General features: G+C 37.3%; 2 protein-coding genes across 4 annotated transcripts; both read right to left on the reverse strand.

Moving 5' to 3' along the window:
• Nucleotides 1-6262: 6262 nt before the first annotated feature.
• l3mbtl1b (L3MBTL histone methyl-lysine binding protein 1b) lies at nucleotides 6263-18090 on the reverse strand. Of its 3 annotated transcripts, none has more exons than XM_084385034.1 (22): nucleotides 17867-17924; nucleotides 15183-15231; nucleotides 14945-15058; nucleotides 14650-14839; nucleotides 14334-14544; nucleotides 14134-14248; nucleotides 13980-14031; nucleotides 13278-13372; nucleotides 12968-13072; nucleotides 12722-12857; nucleotides 12198-12289; nucleotides 11936-12087; nucleotides 11780-11856; nucleotides 11348-11433; nucleotides 10791-10901; nucleotides 10545-10659; nucleotides 10373-10454; nucleotides 10034-10276; nucleotides 9883-9944; nucleotides 8887-9032; nucleotides 8741-8803; nucleotides 6263-7869 (listed from the first exon to the last, which is right to left on the reverse strand). In XM_084385034.1, exons 2-22 carry the CDS (start codon nucleotides 15186-15188, stop codon nucleotides 7741-7743), a joined length of 2382 nt encoding a protein of 793 aa, XP_084241160.1. In that variant the 5' UTR covers nucleotides 15189-15231; nucleotides 17867-17924; the 3' UTR covers nucleotides 6263-7740. The 3 variants fall into 3 exon arrangements, with proteins under 3 accessions (XP_084241160.1, XP_084241158.1, XP_084241159.1); XM_084385032.1 differs by having other exon boundaries at nucleotides 10355-10454; XM_084385033.1 differs by lacking the exon at nucleotides 15183-15231 and having other exon boundaries at nucleotides 10355-10454; nucleotides 17867-18090.
• Nucleotides 18091-18852: 762 nt separating this feature from the next.
• sgk2b (serum/glucocorticoid regulated kinase 2b) lies at nucleotides 18853-23557 on the reverse strand. The gene is made up of 12 exons (XM_084385121.1): nucleotides 23267-23557; nucleotides 22934-22982; nucleotides 22535-22589; nucleotides 22237-22277; nucleotides 22098-22155; nucleotides 21927-22010; nucleotides 21714-21845; nucleotides 20577-20689; nucleotides 20225-20444; nucleotides 19984-20139; nucleotides 19779-19868; nucleotides 18853-19460 (listed from the first exon to the last, which is right to left on the reverse strand). The coding sequence occupies exons 1-12, from the start codon at nucleotides 23331-23333 to the stop codon at nucleotides 19311-19313; spliced, it is 1215 nt and encodes a 404-aa protein (XP_084241247.1). The 5' UTR covers nucleotides 23334-23557; the 3' UTR covers nucleotides 18853-19310.
• Nucleotides 23558-23852: the final 295 nt, after the last annotated feature.

Raw genomic sequence — 23852 nt, forward strand, 5'->3', positions numbered from 1 at the left:
TGTTTCTGTGATCTCCGAGGGGTGATCCATTCTCCAAGTTAATCTGACTGGAGCTACATGAGCCAGAGGATGGGGAAGAGCACTTTAGAGTGGGAATTCCCACCCCTTCTTCTAAGCAATGAATGTTGATTTCAGACAAGTCCAATGTACGCATGTTGGTGTTCATTTCTATTTGTGAGAATCCTTTTGAATGATTATTCCTATTAGTTTGTAGTGGCAGGATCCCCTGGTCGTCTTTATCTCTGTCTTGTTCATAACGTTTTTCTTGGTCACGATTTTCATAGAGAACTGTATTGGCACAAATAAATATGAAAAGCCCCACCCCCATGATGACAGGACCAATCAGTTTCAGTTTCTCTGAAGAAGTGCGTCCAGTTGAAACATGATGTGGTGTTTGTTGTCGGCGGGGTTGACTGTTCCAATACCCCACCACAGCGATGCCGATTCCTACCATCAGCAAAACACCAGCAAACAACAAACAAGCCCCTGGTGCAGATCGCAGGCGCAGTCCACCAATCGCAGGCCCTGGATCCGTCCATGGCGGTGGACTCTTTGACTCTGGGACCGTTACAGCGACTTTTTCTGTGGGATTTACCTCAGACATTCTCCTGGGAATAAAGGCAAAATAGGCTAATGGACTCCAAATACTCAAGCAAATCTCCTGCAAATCATATATGTTAAAAAAAAAAAAACATTTTAAATGACAACACTGAGAGTCTTTGCATATTGAATGCATGCGTTATTATAGTAATCCTAGCAGTTACTCAGAAGCATTTATTTGTGGGGAAGACAACTAATCCTTGACAATCCTTTTATAATCCTTTTTTTAAGTTCTCACAGGTTTACTGCAAATGCTGTTTGACATTTCAGCTCTGCTCAGTAAGGCAATCTGTGTAGTTTCATCTTTACTTGTTTTAGCTGTTTTCTTTTTATATTTGAACTGTTCTATAGGCACAATAACTGAAATCAACGAGTAATAGGCTACAATACCACTTTATTAAATGTTTCCAATTTGAAAGCTGCTGCTCTAAAAATTAGAGCTGTCCGCTCAGGAACTACTGATAATCTAGTTTAAGCATTTTCTATGCTGCTCTACAGCCTATAAATAGACACATGGGTAACACATATTGTCAACAGGCAAACATTTTTAGATGTAGGCCTACTACTGAAATATAAGTGTTAAAATCATGGGTAGCACATTTTAGCTATCAGGATGTGGAACCGATGGAAACAATTTCTTAAGAAGGAGGTTGTTTTTACTACCACCAACACATCTAGTCATGCAAGATATACAACAAATCCAACTTCAGTTTAACAATAGAAATTTTGACGATAGCATTTATAAACATATTTTTACGATACAATATTTTACATTTATCTTTTCCACTGCGCTCATTGATATAAGGTTCATTTGTAGGTCAACCAGAGGCCTAACTCATCATATAGGTTCCCTCAGACAGTAAAATAAGGTCAGTAATTAACATTACTTTAAGAGACTTTCACAGTCTGTTTCAAATCATAAATTAAAAACATACCGCAAATGTGTGTGTGTGTGTGTGTGTGTGTGTGTTTTTTTTGTGTGACAATTCTGTTACCATGGCAGGTCTTATTATAGAGTGGTGCAGGCATGTTCACTTTGTAGGGCAAAACACGCAAGCGAGTTAGCATTTTAGCACTTCCAGTCAATGGGTTTTTTGAATGGGGTTTTGGTTAAATAATGGGGTTTTGACCTGAAATAAGGTCTGTGGGGAACACAAGCTCAAGACACTTTCACGTTTTACTCTACAACATAAAATACATCACTCGAGATTTTTTTAAGCTGTTATGTGTCTTGAAAAATGCGGTTGCTAAGTGGCTAAATGGAACTACAGAGGCTGTCTGGGACATTAAACGTCATCATAACATACATAACAGAAAGGATGTTTTTAGTTAATATAGGTGACTGTATATCAAAGACGCATGAAATAACACATGGTGTTCCACAAGGATCAATTCTTGGGCCTGTTTTATTTTCATTATACATGCTCCCTTTGGGCAGCATAATTCAGGAATATGACATGAATTATCATCTTTATGCTGATGATATACAGTTATACATCTCAGTTGAGCTAAGAGATACTGTTGTATTAGAGAGGCTGGCTGATTGCCTGTCCAGCATTGTAAAGTGGATGAACAAACATTTTTTGAAATTGAATGAAGACAAAACTGAAATTCTTATTGTGGGCCCAAAACATGAGCGGGAGAGGATAGAAGCTGGATTGGGTCCCTTGGCCATGCAATCTAAGAAAGAAGTAAAAAGCCTAGGTGTCATTTTGGACTGTGACATGAATTTTAAGTCTCATATCAATCAAGTGACAAAAATGTGTTTTTATCATCTGAGAAATATAGCCAAGATTCGTCCTTTTTTGTCTTTGGATGATGCTAAGAGACTCATTCATGCTTTTATCTTCTCTCATCTTGATTATTGTAATGCTATGTACACTGGCCTACCTAAGGGCTCTATAGCAAAGTTACAGTTGATACAAAATGCAGCAGCCAGAGTACTAATGAAATTAAAAAGGAGAGAACATATTACGCCGGTTTTAATGGAATTACATTGGTTACCAGTTCACCAAAGGATCGATTTTAAGGTTCTTTTATTTGTTTATAAAACTCAGCACAATTTGGCACCTTTATACATTTCTGACTGTTTGTCAAGATATGCTCCTAACCGTAGATTAAGATCCTCTAATGCTAATCTTCTAGCACATTATACAGTTAATTATAAACGATCAGGTGGTGCTTCTTTTAGCCACTATGCTCCAAAAATTTGGAATTCTTTACCAAATGAAGTGAAAGAGGCTACTAGCATTCATATTTTTAAAAGTCAGGTTAAGACACACCTTTTTAAAGTTGCTTATGAGTACAATAATATTATGTGAAGTTGTGTATAATGTCTTTTATTTTAAACTGTTATTTATATGTATTTTCTTTTTATATTGACATTGTGTGAATTTGTTTTTATGTTTGTGAAGCACTTTGCGTTGCATTCCATGTATGAAAAGTGCTATATAAATAAATGTTTATTATTATTATTATTATTATCACGCCGTACAGGTAGGCTATTACAGAATCGTTATGGTTATAATTGTGCTCTTGCAAACTATTCTAACTCAAACGTTCTGGGGAAATGTTTTAAAAACTGAGAGTTGTCGGAAGCTTAGTGATGGTGACGTTGAATTTGTAGGACCGTGGTGTAGTTCGTTTATAGTCTTCCTTTAGCTTTTTACTTCTGGCGACTGCATTTAGGCTTCAAAATTCATAAAAGTTGTGTTCATCTGTGATAATTATCTTGATGGACAAAATATGCAAGTATCATAAACTTTTGTTGATCACAGAGCTTGTTTTTAGCGATAATCCAAAAGACTATTGGAAAATCCTATTGGGTTTTTGTCGAGGGAACCAGTGTGATGCCGGCTCAGTGAACTGCCGGTTGGCCTACAAAGTGACGTCATACCTGCACCACTCTATTGGGAGATACCAGCTTTAACTTGGTCACGTGTGCCTTGACAACCAATCACATTACAGCCTTGCATATCTACAGTCATTAGTGTGTTTGACTTGAAGCGGCGCTGCGCAGACCGAGCGGTGTATCAAGTACCGCAAGAGCGATTAGAAAGCAGAGAGAGGGCTCCGTATACTGTTTGTGAATACCAATGAATGAGAAGTGAAAACGTTTTTTTTTTTTGTGTAAACTCTAAAAATATGTTAATCTAAAACTAATAATGGCAAATATGTTAAGTTGATAGGCAGTCGATTAATTAAATGATAAGCAGTTTTTCCACAAAAACAGTTCATTCAGCACAGTGAAGACTCTCCTCAACTGACAAAAAGGCCTCTGGTCTCCTCTGTGTACCGCAACATTTGCGATAGTCTTTTCTTACCTACGACGAATGTAAATCTGAATGAACAAGAAAAAATGTAGGGCAGGATTTGATTTTAACCATTTAAATTGGAATAAAGTGCAACAGACCCGCCCTCACGCCAGTAAACTTCATCAGAGAAGAGAAGAGATGTCTTTGCAAGAGGTAGGGAAAGTCATATTAATTCAAGATTACGAATGCACGTGAATAAATAAAACAAATATGTGCCTGGATAAATCATTTACAATAAATAATGAAATTCTGAATAAAATCAATAAGAAAAGTCAATTTCGATATCATGGTGACTTTAAAGTGGCCCTCGTTTTGTAAAAAAAATAAATAAAGGTGGAGTTTGTCTTCCATTGGTCAGACATACAGATAGTCCCGCCCTAAACACATGCCATTGGTTGGGCCAATGTTGCTAGAATTGGGCTGATTAGATTCTCAAACAGTATAATCTTACAATAGCGCCACAACATTTACACTTTTGCAGGGAAATCAACAAGAAAATGGCTTATTTATAGTTTTCCTGTAAAACACTTCACCTTTAAGGTAACAAACTTTATGGGTGTGTCTTCAAAATGATGTATCCAAGCAGTACAACGCAGTACGTGAAGCATGTCTGTTTCAGAACACACTGTTTCATACTCATCGTGAACGTTGAGCTATACCAAGTCGGGACATCAGCACCTGAAGTTAGTACCACTTAAACTCACCTCAGTTGCTTCTCCACCGGAAACACATGATTGGCTTTGGTCCGTTTTAATTGCTTCAGTGACGTGAGAGCGCGCGCCTTGCAACGAGTCTAATAACCATGTCGATGAAGACGCGCAAATCCATCAGTCTCCAGCCTTAGCAAACGCGCGTATCATGAGCGTGAGGGGAGGCGCATTTACTTTAAACCGGCCAGTGACGTGGGAGTGAGCGAGCGAGAGAGATACTGTGGTTAGGGTCATGGGAACATGTGGGCAAGCCCTTTGGGTCCCACGGTGAGCAGAATAACCTATTCTTAGAGTCTATAGGGAGTCTTTAGGCCCAAATTCAAGGGTTTTTTCTCACTAACTCAGACTGTTATTTTGTATTATATTTAGTTATTTAAATATGTATTCATAGTTCTATGACCAGATAACTGTGGGCCATCATGGAAGTTCAGTATGCAAGATTCTTTAAGTTATGAAGTGGCCAGTTTATGGAGTTACTTTGGCGTTTTCATTATGCAAATGTAATGATATTGTAATTGTATATAATTATATTTTATAATAAAAAAAAACAAGCTTTTTTATTACAAAAATAATTGATACTATGCTAAATAAACAAAAGTTTTAGACCTGCAAACAAAAACAGCAGAACAGAGCAGAAAATATATGGGTGCGTAATGAAAAGTGTGGGAACTGCATAAAGAAAAAGGAAGTTTATTCATAGTTCAGTTTTTATTTTTAGCAGTTGCTTTATTTTTGTAATTTAAAACAGCTTTAAGAAGACTTTTTATTTGCAATCTTTTTATTTAATTTCATTAAATTTCATTTGCAATCTTCATTATTTTTGCTCTCAAACCCAATATGCATAATTGCATAAAAAAGACACAAAAGTAACTCCATGCTTGAGCCTCTGTTTATAAGCATGAACTTAAATTTCAGTTTTATGCAACCGTTAAAGGGGTGGTTGATTATGATTTCACTTTTCTAACTTTAGTTAGTGTGTAATGTTGCTGTTTGAGCATAAACAACATCTGCAAAGTTACAAAGCTCAAAGTTCAAAGCAAAGGAAGATATTTGCTTTTAAAGAAATAGTTTTTTAAGGAGTACAACAAACAGCTGGTAGGGACTACACGACATTCCTCCCGGGTTAGTGACATCACCAACCCTAAAATTTACATAAACCCTGGCCCCGGGAACGCGATTTAGATTATTATGACACAATATGCTAATTAATGACTAGAAGATCACTCCACATCAGCTGCATAAATTCTTCAACTAACCATTCAGAGATGTCCTGTTGCTTTCTACATGTTGTCACTTCTTGAGTCTCTCCATCATTGTCTGATTCCGGTTTGAACATAAAAGGCTAAAAGTTTAGAAATTTTCAGTGCATGTCTGTGTGAGGTAAAAGGACACAAGTTGTTGAAGCTCCGCCCCCTGTGCTGGGAGCAGCAGCTAATTTGCATTTAAAGGGACAGACACAAAAACGGTGCGTTTTTGCTCACCCTCAAAAAGGGACAATTTTAACATGCTATATAAAAATATCTGTGGGGTATTTTGAGCTAAAACTTCACATACACACTTATTTTACATCTTGTGAAAAGGGCATTATACCACCCCTTTAAGATCATTATGAATGAAAACAAAAAATAAACAAGAGTTCTGTTTGAAATCCTTATTTATTGTCCTTCGCTCTATTCATTCATCCATTCGGGACTGAAACTCAGAAACACACAATCTGTCACACATAAACAGTCTGCTTAGAGAGACATTTAATCTGCAAACACACACACACACACACCAAAGAAAACAATCAAAATCTGATACGAACTCATCCTTGACGCAAACCACTGTGATTAGGATTTCCTTAAATCTTGATTTTCCATCACCATCCAAATGCCTACTTGAAATCAAGTCAATAATCTACAGACTAATATCTATTTTATTTAGTATTTTAGCTTTTGTACAACCATTTTCCGAGTCTTCAGCTTCTCCAGTTTCGACCCTAACTGGATCTATTATCCTGACCTAATGCTATAAGAAGAACCTGCATATGCATGTGTGTATAATGACAACTTTGAGAAGCACTGCAAAAGCCCAACCAATGCATGAAAGTGTAGTGATTCCAACATGGCTGAGTAAAATCAGTTGCAGCAGAGCTGAGAATTACAGCTGTATTATACAGAAGGTCACGGATGTACAAAAAGCTTTTGCTCGGTGAATGACAGAACAAAATGTCTTAGTACTCAGGAATGCTTGTACAAGGCAAAATGTCAGGGTCTCAGAAGCTTAAAATACACACTCAAACACACCCGCTCATTTCTAATTCTATTTTCAGTGTCTAGTGAGTCAGTCACACTGTCCAATTCACTTCAACAAATGTACAATTTCTTCAATTTACAAATGCATTTTACAAGATCACACATTTCATCTGAAGTAAATACAAGAGACATTCAATTCCAGATTTGCCCAGAGCAAGAATTCCCTGACATTAGATGCAAGCACACATTTATACATTTTTCTCTCACAAACACGCTTGCAAAAGTCTCTCACACACACGCGCGCACACACACACACACACACACAAAGAATCCTGCTGCCCTCTAGTGGTCTCAAACAGGATCATTTGGATTATTTTGGATGTGTGTTCAATTACAAACAAAGGTCTTTTTGCATAAAAAAAAAAAAATTACATTTCAAGTAAAAGCTCCACCATCATGCCTTTCAATCGTGCTCTGGCACCAAATGCAATTAGCCGTCATTTTAGCAACTGTAAAAGCATAAATATCAACAATGACACAGTCCATTTTAAGCTTTCAACATTTTAAGGTGCCTCAGTATAGTGTACTCACCCCTCCAAGAGTCTAATATGAATCAAATTATCTATTTCAAAAGAGAACATCAGACCTAATTTAGAGCGAGTGCAGGGTTGGAAGGGGAGACATCAAATATTTATCAGCCTTAAGAGATGTGATTTTTCTGATCACATACAGTTCTTGTTGGATCGGCTGATTTTCAATGTCCGTCAATCAAAAATGAGACCAATGATTGAGCATTTGTCAGTCCGCTGGACACATCGGTGGAGACAAGAGCAACTTTCAAACGTGTTGTTTGATGGAACAGCAGTTGCCATGAGGTGTCTACTCTTCATCTGCGCTCTTCAGCATGAGGATAGAGTTATAAATCTTGAGAGCGGGGCCGAGCTTGATGCTCAGAATCTTTACAATGTCTGACTGAGTAAGGAGCAGGAAGGCCTCGCCATCAATTTGCTGTAGGAAAAAGAATGGGAAAAAAAAACATTCACTTAGTCTGAGAACAAAAATACTCGAATGCTAATTGTTCAACCAACATTATCAATTAAACCAGGCCCTGAATTTCGGTTTGGAAAATAGGGGGGAATCCCCCTTGGATTACTCTTATGGGGGGGATTTTTTAGAATTTTTTTTTATTACAATTATCTCAACTAATTGTTTGCTCACTCTATGTATTTGTGCTTTTACAATGAGGTCATTTTGTTCTGCAATATAGCTTACACACAGCACAAGGAATCTTGATTTCAAACTTTGAATTTAATTTACTAACCATCAGTAAAATAAGAACAAATACATTAAAAGCAATAGCACAAATAAATACAATTAAATATAATTAAAACGTTTTTTTCAGACGCAATGTGTTGCTGTAAAGCCATATATAAGAGCGAGAGCGAGGGAGAGAAGACTTGGAACCACTGAATCACTCACGCTCTTTTCAAATGACTGATGACAAATGATTTGATCTGATATTCTGTGTGTATTAATTTACTCCTCTCGAAATTCAGGCACTGATTAAGCATATATTCTATTATACAGATATTTGTGGGGAAAAAAGTTCCATGACTTTTCCTAAACTTTTGGGGTTTCCAGGCCACGAAATTGCTATTTTTAAATACTTTGCCAGGTTTTCATGACCATACGAACCCTTTGCCAGCACAGGAATAAATGACATTTTAATACATTGTAATAATATTTGTACAATATTACTGTATTTTTGAACAAATAAATGCAGCCTGGTCCGACCCCAAACTTTTGAATGGTAGTGTATTTAGGGAAGGTACGTTTTACATTAATATTCACAAGTAAAGTTGATGTTTTAGTTATTTACCTCCTTCCTGAAGGTGGCAGCATGCTCTCTGCAGCCAGGCAGGCCTCGTACAAAACTTGAAACCTGAAAGAACAACATTGTCAAATAAGATGCAATAAAATTAAATACGTTTAGAAGACCTCTTTTCTAGAATTATCAAATGCCACCTCTTCAGTGTTCCACTTTGCCACTCTCTTGGCGGTGAGGCCCAAAGCTTCAGGTAGCAGTTTGCCATGCTTTTCCCAACACAACTGAAACCTCGGTGGCTCCCATCCACAAAACACAGACTCATGCAGGAACTGCTGAAGAGAATCTACAACACAAATAGAATTTATTCATGACATGCCTTGCAAACGTTCTCATATGTCAGTCATTGGCAAATAAGGGTGTCCAAGATAAAGAAAAGGTTACTAGTTAAAAATACAGGTGCCAAGTTCTTAGAAATGTGCTTTTTGTATTCAGGTAGCTTCTTATATGGTTGAAATTTTTTGAAAAGTTTAAATGTAGTATAACCATCAGTAAATGTATAAAAAAAATTCTTACACCCTGAATACATGCGAGTCTATACATCTTAATCATTATTTTCACAAAAAAATTCAAGTATAATTTCGAGGCAAAACGTTTTGTTTTTGTTTTTAATTCATAAATATTTCACAAAACATGTTATTTTACATATAATGAACTAAGCTTGTCTTGTTATAAAAAGGTCAAATTACCTTATTGACCATGACAGTCATGACAGCATGCATTTCTGATATCATTTTCTGGTCATGTTAGTTGTCATGGCTTTGATTTGGTGGACAAAAGTGAGTAAAGCAGTTTTGTTAAGATTTTTTTTGTGTTCTAAGAAATAACAATTATTGACTGTCAAACTACTTATTAAATATGTCTTGAATTAAAAAAATAAAAAAATAAGCTTTTTTTTTCTTTCCTTTTACTTTATTTCTCCCAAAAATATCACTTCAATATCATAAAAAATATGCACTTCATAGATGAAGTGTATTGAAGTCATTATATCTATGAATTTTTGTATTCTTATTACACATCCAGGCAAAAAAACAAGCATCGCTTCATTGACCCATGTACAAAATACTCAGAGGTTATGGATTATCCACAAAAAAGCAAATTAAGCCAAAATATCACAATATTTGAAGGATCTATACCTTTCCCATCACCTTCCTGCTTCACCTGGGGTGGCTTGACACATTTAGGAGCGCTGCCAGACCTGAAGGAATGAGAAAGAGATAAAAAGTGAGCGTGTGTGTGTGTGTGTGACAGAGAAAAGTTAAACTGTACATCACTGCTGACACTCACACAATGTGCTCACGCACTGCCCGAGCTTGTGGACAGGTGTCTGTGGTGGTGTCAGGGGGGTCTGGGGTGCTGGCGCTGGGTGTGGGCGTGGGCGTGGGTGTGGGAGGCTGCGCCTGAGTGAGTGTTTCAGCACGGCGGTGGCGCGGGGGTCCACTGAGCGTTACTGGCCTCTCCCCGCTCAGTCTGTCTGGAACCAACCCGTCTTTATTCAAATTCAGATCTGAGTATGGACAACTCACCGCCCTAACAATGGGAGAGAAACTCGTTTGCATTTGAATGCGCATTATGAGTTGTGTTTGTAACAACATATGTATAACTTACGTGTAATGTGTCCCATACCGAGGTCCTCGAATGTGTCCGACTCCGTTGCATCCTTGGGTTGGGCAGCCTTGTCCTGGGGGGACTGGAGAATCTCTGGGACCTGATAATATTACCATTACGAATTAGATTATGAGTCTGGTGTGGCCATGTGCTGAAATACTTTACATTTGTGTGTAGTACAGTATGTTACCGTTGGGGTGTTGTAGAGGATGACCTGTTTTCTGACACCAGCCTACTGGGTGCAGTTCTGGGCTATCGGCATCTAGCCAATAATCATACTCGTCACTCCAGCCATCAAAATGGATCTATATATATGTAAACACAAAGATTTAGTGAAGATATACTAGCTGTACAAGCGTATTAAATACTATATGTCCATGTTGGCTTCTAATTAGAGTAAGCTAATTAGACAAAACGGATATATTTGTGTGTAAACCTTGATTCTGTGGTCTTCTGTATCAGAGATGGTGGAGACACGGATGAGTACGGCATTACGTTTGTCCACTGCCTCTAGCTTCATCCCAACTTGGAAGCCATGTGGTGGTCTCTGGATGGCCAAGGATCAATATGTAATTAATATCCTTTTAGGGAGTGTTTCTCACCACTGTCACCTTTAGCTTGTTTGCTATCTTTCTACATTTATTTGTTTAGATTTATTATGAAGAGAGCTATACTAATAAATCTGAATTGTGTAGAAGATTAAATTAAATTGTTTAAACACAAAATATGTATAAAACAGAACACATGTCTTTTATATTATAATATCATTAATTCTGTGTTTTTTTTTTTATTTATCAAACTGCCCACTACTTTGAACCAGATCAAATGTGTTTTATTCTTTGTAAAAAAAAATGATATGTTGTTCAGGCTGACTCTGCACTTTTGCACCACACCAACTACTAGGACCTTTCAAATGACATTTTAGCAATTATAAATTATAGTAAATGATTTACCTACACCTCTCATGGTTCATTGCAATGATTTAAACCGTACCTGTTTAAAGGCTCTAGCTGGTGCAGCTTGGGTTCCAGTTTCTTCAAGGTACTTTTCCCAAGAAAAACTCTTTGGGTGCTTATACTCTAAGAAAGACATAAATAGACATCCAATAACTTTAATACAACTTTTCATGCACATTAGAGCTTGTTAAAAAAGAAACGAAAAAGAAAACTAATTCTGGGGCCTTCAAACTGGGGTCCAGGGGGTGCAATGGGGTCCGTGGTAAATTTGAGAAAAAAAAAATTTAATACAAAATGTCTAGCTTGTTCGTGTTTTCTTTGTTGTTTTTTTATAAAAAGTGCTATACTTATAAATGTAATTGAATAGAAGATGTTAGATACATCAGATAATTTATTTTGACTTTAGTACAACGACACATAAAAGCTACATATAAAAGTTAACAAAGAAAAATATTAAAGGGAGTCTGACCTGCAGGTGTTGTGAGTGTTAACTCCACCTCCTCACAGTACCCGACTGGATGAATGTACGGACTGCTGGCGTCACACCTGAGAACAAACAGAATGCATTTACAACCACATGCACATGGGGACACTCATATGGCCAGTACTCTGCTCACGATCTTACCAATAATCATACGTATCGTCCCAGTTGTCAAAGTGAATGAGGAGCCGGTTGTCGACAGCAGCAGAAATGGTTGCTACGCAGATGAGTGACGGGTTCTTCCTGTCCACGGCTTCCAGCTTCATCCCAGCACGGAATCCTGACGGTGTGACTGACTAAATAGGGCAGATAACACGCGGTTAAAGAAGAAAGCACGATCTCCTGGAACAGAAACTATTGAGATATCTCTTATTCTCTTGAAGTGTGTGCATATGAAATGACATACTGTATTAAGACTCTTGAAGAGATGTTTGGGGGCCAGTTGACCCCTACAGTTCTTTACATATGTGTTCCAGTTAAAATCTCCATCTCTGCAACCTGTTAAATCATAGTAAAGAACAGCATATGCAATACATTTTACTAGTAGCATATGCAGCAACTAAGAGTGTCCACAAAAAAAACTTTTTTAAACAACATGAAAACTATGCTAATTTAACCATGCTTTATTAAATAAATGATTAAATTATATCTTATATTTTATTTAATTATATTTATAAATAAATTACAATACTTGTAATTACAATACTATTACATCTATGTTGAATATCAGAATAACAGCAAGTAGACCAGTTTGTCATCACACAGTTCAGAGTGAATATTGGGTTTAAGTAGTTTTAACACATAAAGAAACATCTATAAAACAGATCTACCATGTTACAGAAAACAAAAGTAGCGTTTTGCATGGTTGATCCTTGCCAACAGTTTTTTTGTTTTTTTTTAACAGTACATCTTTATTAGTACATTAAGCACCTTTTGGAAGCAATAGCTTGAGGCCGGTTTTCTCACACCAGCCTGGCGGCTTCACATCCCATGAGTCAGCATTTACCCAGAAGTCATAGCACTCAGGGTAACCATCAAAGTGAAGCCGAATCCTGTAACCTTGCACCTGGAACAGAGAAAATACATCTATAAGCGCAACCTAAAAACTATATTTAGTTTTGTGCTCCTAATAATCACACATCAAGTAACATCACAGAAACATTTGACCCTGGTTACCTCTGCAACAGTCAAAACACAGAAGAGAGCAGGGTGACAGGGGTCCAGTCCCTCTAACTTCATGCCAACTTTAAATCCATTCCTACTCTGCGGAACAGACTGGTGCTGTATTGCAAACACACAAAAAATAATTATTGAATTTCATGTCATGCTTTAAAAAAATCTCTCTGTTTTCTTTCAAGTAACACTTTTTTCTAATGACAAAACTGAATTGACATCAAACTTACCATCCTAATCAGGATCCCAACCATACCATGTTATTTATATAACCGTGAACAGAAATACAAGTTATATATGCTGTGTTTCTCACCTCCTTAAAAAGTTTCAAAGGAGCGGCAATGGCTCTCTCTTCCTCCAGATAAGCTGACCAACTCCAGGTTTTCTTCTTAACAGGAGGCGCTGTCACTATGGAAACAGCATCACAGGCACTTTAGATGGCTTAGAAAAGCGTTTTTATAATACAGTCTGTACAACCTGAAACTGACTGAAATGATACATGACACAATCTGTACAACCTGCTAAAAGACTCAAGTTGGGATGCACCAATTTTAAAAGACTAAAACTCAAATCAGTCAGTCATTTTAAATGTAACCAGTGAATTTAAGCATCACAACATTATAATGTATAGTATGAATACAAATATTAATATGACTAAATTCATTTTGAGATTTGCCTAAAATTACATTTAACAGTGTTATTACATAATTCGTTTGATTTTTTTTTAATAACTTGAGTTAATTATGTGATTGTAAGACAGCAAAGGTCATTTAAATAAATTGTTTTAACCTTAATTAAAAAAATTGGGAATTGAGCATGCACAATTAAATATCAGATGATATATATCCAATATCCTAAAATAAAAAATAAATAATCCCTAATATCAGATGATAACTAATATGGCACCAATATATTGTGAATCCCTAGACATAAGGCATGAGATACTGTCTGGCCAGAGTTTATATTTCCGTGTGTGTGTGTGTGTGTGTGTGTTAGCTAAATGAAAATTACCAACCTAGTCTAGCAACTTTAGCCGCTCGTCTTCCCTTCGAGGATTTAACCTTCTCCTGAAAAAAGAGAAAAAAATAAACATGATCAATGCAGTAGTTCATCCCTGTTGATATTGAATATATGCTCTTTTCTGTGAGATGAGTGTGTGTGTGTGTTACCTCTTCCTCCTCTATGTTGTCCTCCTCTTCATCTCCAGATTCCATAAACATCTTCTTCTTCTTTCTCACACGTTTACCTAAACGCTCTCCTTCGAATGCCTCAGCTGGGGTTGACCTGCACACACAAAAGAACTTATAAATTCACCATAAACAGTGCAACTGGCAGATCTGTGTAAGTGCCAAAAACACCTGAAAAGTACCTGCCACTGGTAGGCTGCACACAAGGAGCACTGCAAAATTTGCCCTGTAGGAAAGACTCCTGTGAACCAGAGTGACCACAGGACCTGCAGTTTGCAGTGGCCTCAGTGATGGGAACAATCACATTGGGCACTGTACTCACGCTGGGGCTTTCCACAGTGCTGGGGCTCCTAGTGTTTAAGCCCCCAGCCTGCCTGTGGGGGTCAGTGGAAACTAAAAAAAAAAAAAAAAAAAAACGAGAGAAATTGAGTCCTCAAAAATAAATTAAAGAGCAAATCATTCCTCTATTAGGTAGAAATATGTGTTGCATGTACTCACCCACAGTATTTGTCTGATGGTCTGTATTCAACTGGGGTTTTGCAGTCTGATTTGAAGTTTTGTTTTGCTCAGGGGAATTACTGTTGTTGGTGCTTGTAGTTTGAGGTTGTGGACCGGTAAGCTCCGCCTCTTTAACTTTGGGCTCCGCCTCTGTGACAATCTCCAGGGTGCCAAATTCAGTCATCCGAAACTAAAAAAATGACCAGATTTTGAGATTTTTCATCAGCACATTCAGAATAGTCCAATATGTCCCTTGCATCACACTTTATGCATCAGATACACTTAATATTTGTACCCGAATGTCACTTCCAGGCAATGTGGCTATGCCGTCCTTCCAGTCAAGAGCGCTCATCATGTCAAAATCGGCTCCAGTGGCAGCAGGACCACTACTCGTAGATGTCTCTGCCATCTTTTCCAACAAAATGGAAGACAAAAGAAAAGAACATATTCTTACAACATGGACAGATTACAGAAGTAAGCATCTTAAAGGGTTAGTTCACCCAAAAATGAAAATGATGTCATTAATTACTCACCCTCATGTTGTTCCAAGCCCGTAAGACTTTCGTTCAATTACCTAGCAGCCTATGAAGGAATGAGACAGCTCTCAGATTTGATCAAAAATATCTTAATTTGTGTTCCGAAGATGAACGAAAGTCGTACAGGGTTGGAACAACATGGGGGTGAGTAATTACTGACAGAATCTTCATTTTTGGGTGAACTAACCCTTTAAAGTTAAAGGGTTCACCCAAAAATAGAAATAATCCCATAATTTACTCACCCTCAGGGCATCCTAGGTGTTTATGACTTTCTTCTTTCAGCCAAACACAATTGGAGTTATATTAAATAATATCATTGCTCTTCCAAGCTTTATAAGGCTGGGCAACAAACTCAAGCTCCTCTGACATTTCTCTTTAGAAATTCATTTTAAACTTAACAGTGTTTTGTTTTGCTCTATCCTCTGCGCTTCCACGTTCATCAATACAGCTTATGTCGGGTCAGAGGTCACTCTTCTGCAAGAACTAGACTTGCGTGCGGCCGTTACCGAAGGCCAGTCATTATAGTTTATAAAGTTATAATTATGGATAATTTTCATACAAAAACATATGGATTACTTTTAGGATGGATGGATGTACTTTTTTGGACTTCAAAAAACAAGGTACCATTCACTCCCATTATAAAGCTTGAAAGAGCAATGATATTATTTAATATAACTCATAAACACCTAGGATGGCTCGAGGGTGAGCATTTTTCATTTTTGGGTGAACCAACCCTTTAACCAAACTGTCCAAAACACCTCTAAAGGGCAAACAATCCTTTAATGTAGTGGTTCTCAACCTTTTTGACTCCAAGGCACCCCATTGTCCCCAACGATATCTGAAGGCCCCCTAACCCTAGTTTTGTTTTTGTTTTAAACTTATTTTAATCTATCTACACACTTAGTTTCTTTAAATAAAAAAAATTAAGAAGTTTAAGTTATAAATAAGTTAAAATAATAAGATTTCAGGATTCAAGATTTTTAAGATCTGAATGTTCTTTAGGGTTTAACCAATTAACTTTTTCAGTCTTTCGTGATTTACTGGATAAGGATTATAGATATAGATATAAAAATATGTTCTACTTTTTTCTTTACTTTTTTCCTGATATTTTTTCCTGACTTTTCCAGGTCTATAAATCACACTTTTACAAATAGGCTTCCTCATCCAGGATTTCCAGGACTATGGGAATCTTGGTTCTTCAAAGGGGGTGAATTAAAGTAAGTAATATCTTGATTTTTTATTGGCTCGTTATTTTCTGCTTTAAATTATTTTAAGTCTTGAGGACTTTTAATTGTTGCTGAGCCCCCCTGGTTGAGAACCACTGTATTAATGCATTCACATAACTGCACTTTGAGAACCAAGCATCTGCTGTGAGTGTCATATAAATATCAGCGCACATTGTTTTAGTAAACGAAACAAAACTGTCGGTTTCAATATTCAAATACGACGTTCTCGTTTCGAAAACCGTGTTTTGACTGCGGCTGATGAAACGACCGCAACTTGGGATTACGAAATAGCCGCTCGTCGCTTGTAGTTCCAGCCAATTCCGCTAGAGGGCGACTGTTGCTCGCAGTACGGATTGCACCAAGCACTTAAACGAGGACAAAAATATGTATTTCTACATTGTTATGATGTTATTTTTTATGGACTAGCTATGTATATAAACTCTCACTGACACACTTAAACTACTTTGGTGGTTATTAATGGAGGAAAGCGATTAAAAGTAAAGTTAGACGAACAAGTTCAGCTTTTCCTTGTTTTAAAAGAATCTCGCTAAATCTGGGCTTTTAAAGAAGGCGGATAATCGCGATGACAAGTTAAAACGTACATACTCACAATGGATTAGTTTTTGAAGAAGAAAGTCTTTATTCAAGCACGTTATCGTTCGTATACAGTAGGCAATAGTGTTTTAACGTTCTTGACCTGTCGTGAGTCTTAAATCAAAATATTATCAAAATCTCAGACTGTACAGTAACGGTGCCCCGCGAAGATCACCCAAAAGCTCGTCTGGTTTAATAAAAAACGTTTGTTTGGATATTTCAAGTGATGACTGAATTTATTCTGAGCATAAATAAAGTGCAATGCGCGAGCGCCCATTATTAGCATTCGACTGACACACAAAATGGCGGAGGATAGCAAAGGGCCGCCGACACGTCTAACGTATGTAAATTATAACAGTTTTCTGGTCTGATTCACGTCGCTCGGACCTTCAAACAACACGGGAAGGCCAAGTGTACAACTTGTTTTATTAAAACGCAATGTTTTCCCCTCCGTCAACAAATTCCTTACTTTCCCCTTGTCACGGAATGTCGTTAGCCCGACTGATAGCCCCGGCTAGCTGTAACATTAGCAGGGCAGCCTACAATAAACCAAATCAACAGTTTCACGTTCATATCCAAAAGAAAAACATTTCCCGAGATACTTTGAATGAGTTGTCATTTATCAGTATATAAACATAATAACTCGGGTGCATGCAGACCCGGGGAAATAACAAATTGCATGCTTTTAGTTTCTTCTGCACAAACTTGACTTCTAATTATCTTTACGGTTTTTGAACCTCGTTGAAAATAGTCGCAATGGTTGAAAACTGTTAAACAAGAAACGCACTCTGTGTTAGTATCGTTGTTTACTGCGTGGGTGACGACATTAACGTCATATTTATTGATAAACGTGCAACTCACCTCGTTTCTCTCTTAACTCTTATTTAGACCTGGATGGTGGCGTTATTGCGCATGCGCCGGTTAATATGTGTCTGTCCAACTTCTACAGCCCCGATAAACTTCACCACAGCATATATTTGGGAGTGATTATCTTAATGTAACGGAGAATCAGAGGAACTGAGCCTTAGCGTCCTTACATGACCCCAGCATTGACTTGTCAGCGATACCCGTTTCAATCGGTGCTTGTTGCGCTAAAACAATCGAAGGCCTTATTATTACAGATATAAAAAATGGTTTTGATCCCCTTTACGTTTTTACGCATTTTAAACAAAAACAGAGCGCTTTGTAGTGTTCAGTGTAGGGTCACAAATGATTCCATTTTAATGGAGTCCTAGTGCGTGCTCACTGAAACGAGCTGTTTTCAGAGTGTGATTTTTGTATCTGTTCAGTTTACAGTCAATGTAGCGGTGATCCTCTGATTTGATTTCCTGTAACCATCACGTGTTCAGGTTTTACTCCGCAAATCTCTTTTGAAGGGCATACTTCGCCATATGCAATAAACAGAGAAAGGCAGAACTTATTAATTAAAACAACACTGCGTCGAGCTTCAAACTGAAGTTCGTAATATTTAAATACAGTGTTTTGACAGCCGCATTGTTGCAAAAGTGGCGAAAAGGAAGACAGCGAACTTAGCGAAGACGCCACAAGATGGCGCTGTGAGCTTAAAAGTGGAGGTTTCTTCCTAGACTCGAGGTTGGCACGTTGTTTGTAAAGTAGGTCTGAGGCAAATACAGGAAGCAGATCATTCCCATTTATAAAAGTAAAGTAGTGGCAAATTATACATATAAATGATCTGTGGATGACAACTGCGTTCCTCTTTGTGACCCATGTCTCGATTACAGTATAGCGCGAGACGAGTGCACAACTGTGAATTGTTTGTGATACCTTTTTTTTTTTTAAACACGTTAACTACTTTCACAATAAAACATATTCAATAACCGCGCATTAGCTTAAAATAGTTTAATTGTTTCCATTCCAAAAATTAGACATTCTTTACTGATCAGACAATTTCATTACAAACACTTACCAATGCAATCTTAATACTGTACACACTTACATTAACATTCAGATTTAATATTCTTTCGGTCTCACAACTTTATATCTCTTATAATCAAGCATCTGATGCAACCTGTAGTCTCACTTCATCTCATTACAATATAGTACAGTCAGAGCACCATTAAACATTGTATTTCTTTACAAATAGTTTTTATCAAATAGGGCTAAAAAATAATAATTATATAATATATGAATGTTAGGAAAACACAGTCACTTTTGATAGAAACTCTGTAGTCATGTTGCAAAAGCATTGGTCCAGCTAACATAAAAAATGAACTGTGTTTACTTAAGTTAGAAATCATTAGAAACATGTTCCGACAAAATGTATTGGTCTGACAAAAATGTTGTCTTAGTGTCCACAAGTCAGGGAGAAAATGTTTTCATTGGTGTAGGTGAAGCCAGGAAAGGTTGCTCCAGACTCCTCACATGCTCCTAGCGAGTGTGGAACAGGAAGTTCTGTAAACCGAGGGTCAATGTTCGTGAGGTCACCAGGGCCAGACTGAAATGTAAACAAATACAAATTAATATCTATATGAAATAAGCTCATGTCCTGTAAGCACATCATTAACTCACACTCACATTTTTTTCTTCTGTTGAACACTAGCAAAATATATTTAGAAGAATGTTTTTGTTTTTTTCTGTATAATGAAAATTTGGATCCCATTGACTTTCATTGTGTGGACAAAAAATAAAATCTTCAAACTATCATCTTTTGTGTTCCACAGAAGAAGAAAAAAGTCATACTGGTTGAAACAGTAAAACAATTTTTTTAGGTAAACAATCCCATTTTTGACAAATGTGTCAATAAAAAACTCACCAGTAAGGGAACGAAAGGTGGAGAAATTTTCTTTGTAACAAGGTCATCCCAATGAATAGATGAGAAGAATGGATGAGACTGCAGCTCGGTCTAAACGCCAAAAAATGGGGCAAAATGACATTTAGCCACTCTATCGTTTAGCAAGATAAACCAATTTCACATTGTGTGATTGTTTGTGAATGTGTCTGTGTGCTTGTTGGATTACCAGGTCACGTTTGGCTCCTAGTCTCTTCGTCCTGTCCCTGTTTAGCAGTCTCTTCAGCAGATCTCGGCCTGCACTAGACACTCCCGTTTTTAGAACCAGAGGCTGATAAATAATATTTCTGAGCATATCAAGACGATCTGCACTGTAGAAAGGTGGCTGGAATGAGAAAGAGTTTGTGTAAAGCACACCTGTCTACCTGTATTATTAATCTATCTGAGCATTCATTGGTGGGTTTGTTTACCAGGCCGTAGAGCATTTCATGGAGAACAGCGCCCAGACCCCACCAGTCCACAGTCCTGTCATACTCCTTCTGCAGGAGGACCTCAGGCGCTAGGTACTCCGGGGTTCCACAGAAGGTTCTGGTGGTGCCATGCCCACTCACGCCCTCCTTGCACAGGCCAAAGTCGGTCAGAACAACATGACCCGCAGAATCCAGCAGAATGTTTTCTGGTTTCAGGTCCCTGTGAGCATGTGAGAAAGATGGATTACTGTAAATCTGCTGAAAGTTGGTGATCATTTTGTTCTTACTAAGCACAAACGAATGAGCTTATCAGCATTACACAGGCACAGATATTTCTGAAGAGTGTTGTTACCTATAGACAATCTTCAGGGAGTGTAAGTATCCTAAAGCACAGGCAATCTCAGCAGCATAAAATCTGGCTCTGGGTTCTCCAAACACCCCCTCTCTCTGCAAATGGTAAAAGAGCTGCAAAAATGAAAAATAGACATTCATTAACACAATAATACATACAGCATAGTATTATTTGGACTTTTGTTTCATATAATTTATATGAATATTTGATAAATTGTTCTGTCACTTAAAACAGTGATTCTCAACCTTTTTGACTTGAAGGCCCCCCGCTGTCCAACAGAATATTCAAAGTATGAACAGAACTATAAAATAATAATATTAACTATAATGTATTATTAACACTGGGATACTGGGAGTGCCAATATATAATTTATTATATATCAAACTATATTAATTTTAATTCAGTTTGATGTTTAAATATATGAATAATATTCATCTTAATAATATTTATAATAATATATTAATCATACTTGAATAATATATTAATTATCCCTTGGAAGTTTGCTGAGACCCCTATTGGGCTCCGACCCCCTGGTTAAGAAGTTCAATTTCAGTCAGACTAAAACAATAATTCATCTTTTTAAAATGTCCTGTAAATGCAGTTTTTCCTGAAATTGCTACAGTCTGGTTTTGTGAAGACGGACTAACAGATCTAAATAGCGTGACTGTAGGCTTCGTCCACTACAATTGGCCTCAGAGTTGTGTTTTTTCTTAGTAACTTTTCGACTTGATATTCAATAACACATTGTATATTCAGACAGAGAGATAAGAACTATGCGAAAACCAGCCGAAGCACAATTATAACTTTATTATAAATATATTATAAACTACTATAACTATTTTATAAAAATATCTGATAAACTGACAATAATCCTGTTATTGGCCTCTGACTTGAACCTTTGGTCTAGATTCAAAGCTGTGTGTACTTGGTTGTGTCTATATACCTTCTTAACTATATTTCAGGGACGAATATGTACTTAGAAGTGAGCTAAATCTGACAAAAAATACTTATGGAGTCCTCATTTGTATAAATGGTATAGAAATATAGTACATAAAGTTTTTTTTTAATTGTATAAAAGGCAATGTTTTCTGTTAGGGTTAGGGTGTGATTTAGGGTTAGATAGCTAAGTAAACATACCTCTCCTCCACATGCGTAGTCCAGCACTAGATAGAGTCTGTCCTTAGTCTGAAAGCTGAAGTGGAGCTTCACCAGGAATGGATGATTAAGAGTCTTTAACAACACCCTGTGCTCACACATGACATTTATTTCCTGTAAAAAAAAACACCACAATTAATACATACAGACACGTTATGAACCAAATAATTACAGTATACTCCTAGTCATACTCGCCTCTTTCCTTGTTAAAATAATGTGTTTCTGTAGGACTTTGACTGCGTAGTATCTGCCATTTTCCCTGTGTGTGGCCAAGAACACCTGAATAAAGACATTCAAACCAGGTTTAAACAATATTTATACATTATTGAAAATACAAAGCAGAGTGGGTTTCTATAAACATTATACCTTGCCAAAGCTTCCCGTCCCGATAACCTTCAAGTAGTCAAAATCAGCAGCAGATACCCTAAAATCATATAGAAATAAATATTTATGTGTAATTGTATGTGTTTGTGTCCATAGACTGATAGTTGAGCACCCTGTTTACCGAGATTGTGGCTCTTCTGTTAATGGATTACTGTAACAAACCTAGGAAAGAGATCGGGGAGAGAGTCAGCAGCTTACTCCAGTGACATATGAAACCATACCACAGATCACTTCACTTCCTGTTACATCTATAGATTATACAGGTCAACCAGTACAGCAACTCAAATCAGTGCAGCTGACTTGACATTATGTTTCTGAAAGGACTGGAGACCTTTATTAATACTTTAAGTAAGATATTGCTAATCTGTATATAGGCCCAGGACATACAAGTGGACATGAGCTTGTTAAAGTTAACTTACAGCTGCTGCTCCGTCATCCTCAGAAAGACTACCCTCAGGTCGCAAGAAATCCATCCTGGAATGAGAGAAACCGTATCAGAAATGCAGCTGTTTTTAACAAATGAAAATCTTTAGTTCTAGCTATTTTCTAATAAAATTGCCCCAAAGTCAGCCAACACCTATGCAACAGCACTTGTCTACTAGTTTCACGTTGGAATGTTGCTATAAGTAGGTCATGGTCTTAAAGTTGCACTGGTGGTCAGTCTGAAACACGCAGTGCAACTTCAGTCATTCCTGATTTTTCAGCTGATCTTTGCAGAAATAATAAGACAATCTTCTGAACTCTGCACTGGAATGCACTCAGAGCCATGTGCTGCTTCACTTATAGCTCACGCAATGGAAAATGATGACTAGACTCACTGTCGATAGATTGGGTGGCTGGATCCAAGCTTCCTGTCCTTGATCAAAGCTGAGAAAATAAAATATTATAAGATTATTTTTATTCACTGAAATATCTGCTGCAAATGGTGGACATAGAACAACCTTTGTAAGACTAAGCAAATACGTATATTTAAACATATTTACCATTAGCCTACCTTCCAAATATTGAATTTTTAGATAGATAGATAGAGTAGGAAATCTTTTGAAATATTTAATTTGCTGTGACAAATAAGTTCTGCGTTATATCTTACGTATCTAATCCCCAAAATGTCTCTTCTTATTAAAGTTTGAGGAAAAAGTATTTGAGCTTACCTGTAAAATATGAAACTATTCCCTTCATTTTTGCATAAGTGACGGGACTTTTATCCTTTTTCACCATGTTTTCGACGAGAAAGAAAGCCCTGGCTTGCAGCTGTGAGTTGTGAGTCCGTAGGTAGTCTGCTGTTTTACCGGTCAGTTCTGGTTGAGCGCTGCTTCATGTCATAAGGGGAACCGTCCGTGACCGGCTATTTTTTGTAGGACACGTGGTTCCTTCCAAAAGCTGTGACGCCACTGCGCCCGTTTTTGTCAGATAAGACACGCTTGCTTGGACAGTATAGCGCCTAGCTGAGCTCTCGTTTTCCCCTTTTCAACATACTGCGTCTGATGATGATCCACTTAATTCAATTGAACTCAAAAGAAATATAAAATTGCCACAAAAGATACAAGGTTGTTAGAGGGCGCTAAATAAACGCGAACGAAACGTTAGACTGAGGAGGTAAAATACATTTACAAAAGCTTTGAGAAGAGAAGAACCGATTTGCACTGAAATTTAGGCCTACTGACAGGACAGGATATTTTTTTAAAGTCTTCAAAATTCCTCTTTCACATTCTACTAACATACTTTGGTTTATGTATT

The sequence above is a fragment of the Rutilus rutilus genome (assembly GCF_951802725.1).
Source record: "Rutilus rutilus genome assembly, chromosome: 17".
Taxonomy (NCBI): domain Eukaryota; kingdom Metazoa; phylum Chordata; class Actinopteri; order Cypriniformes; family Leuciscidae; genus Rutilus; species Rutilus rutilus.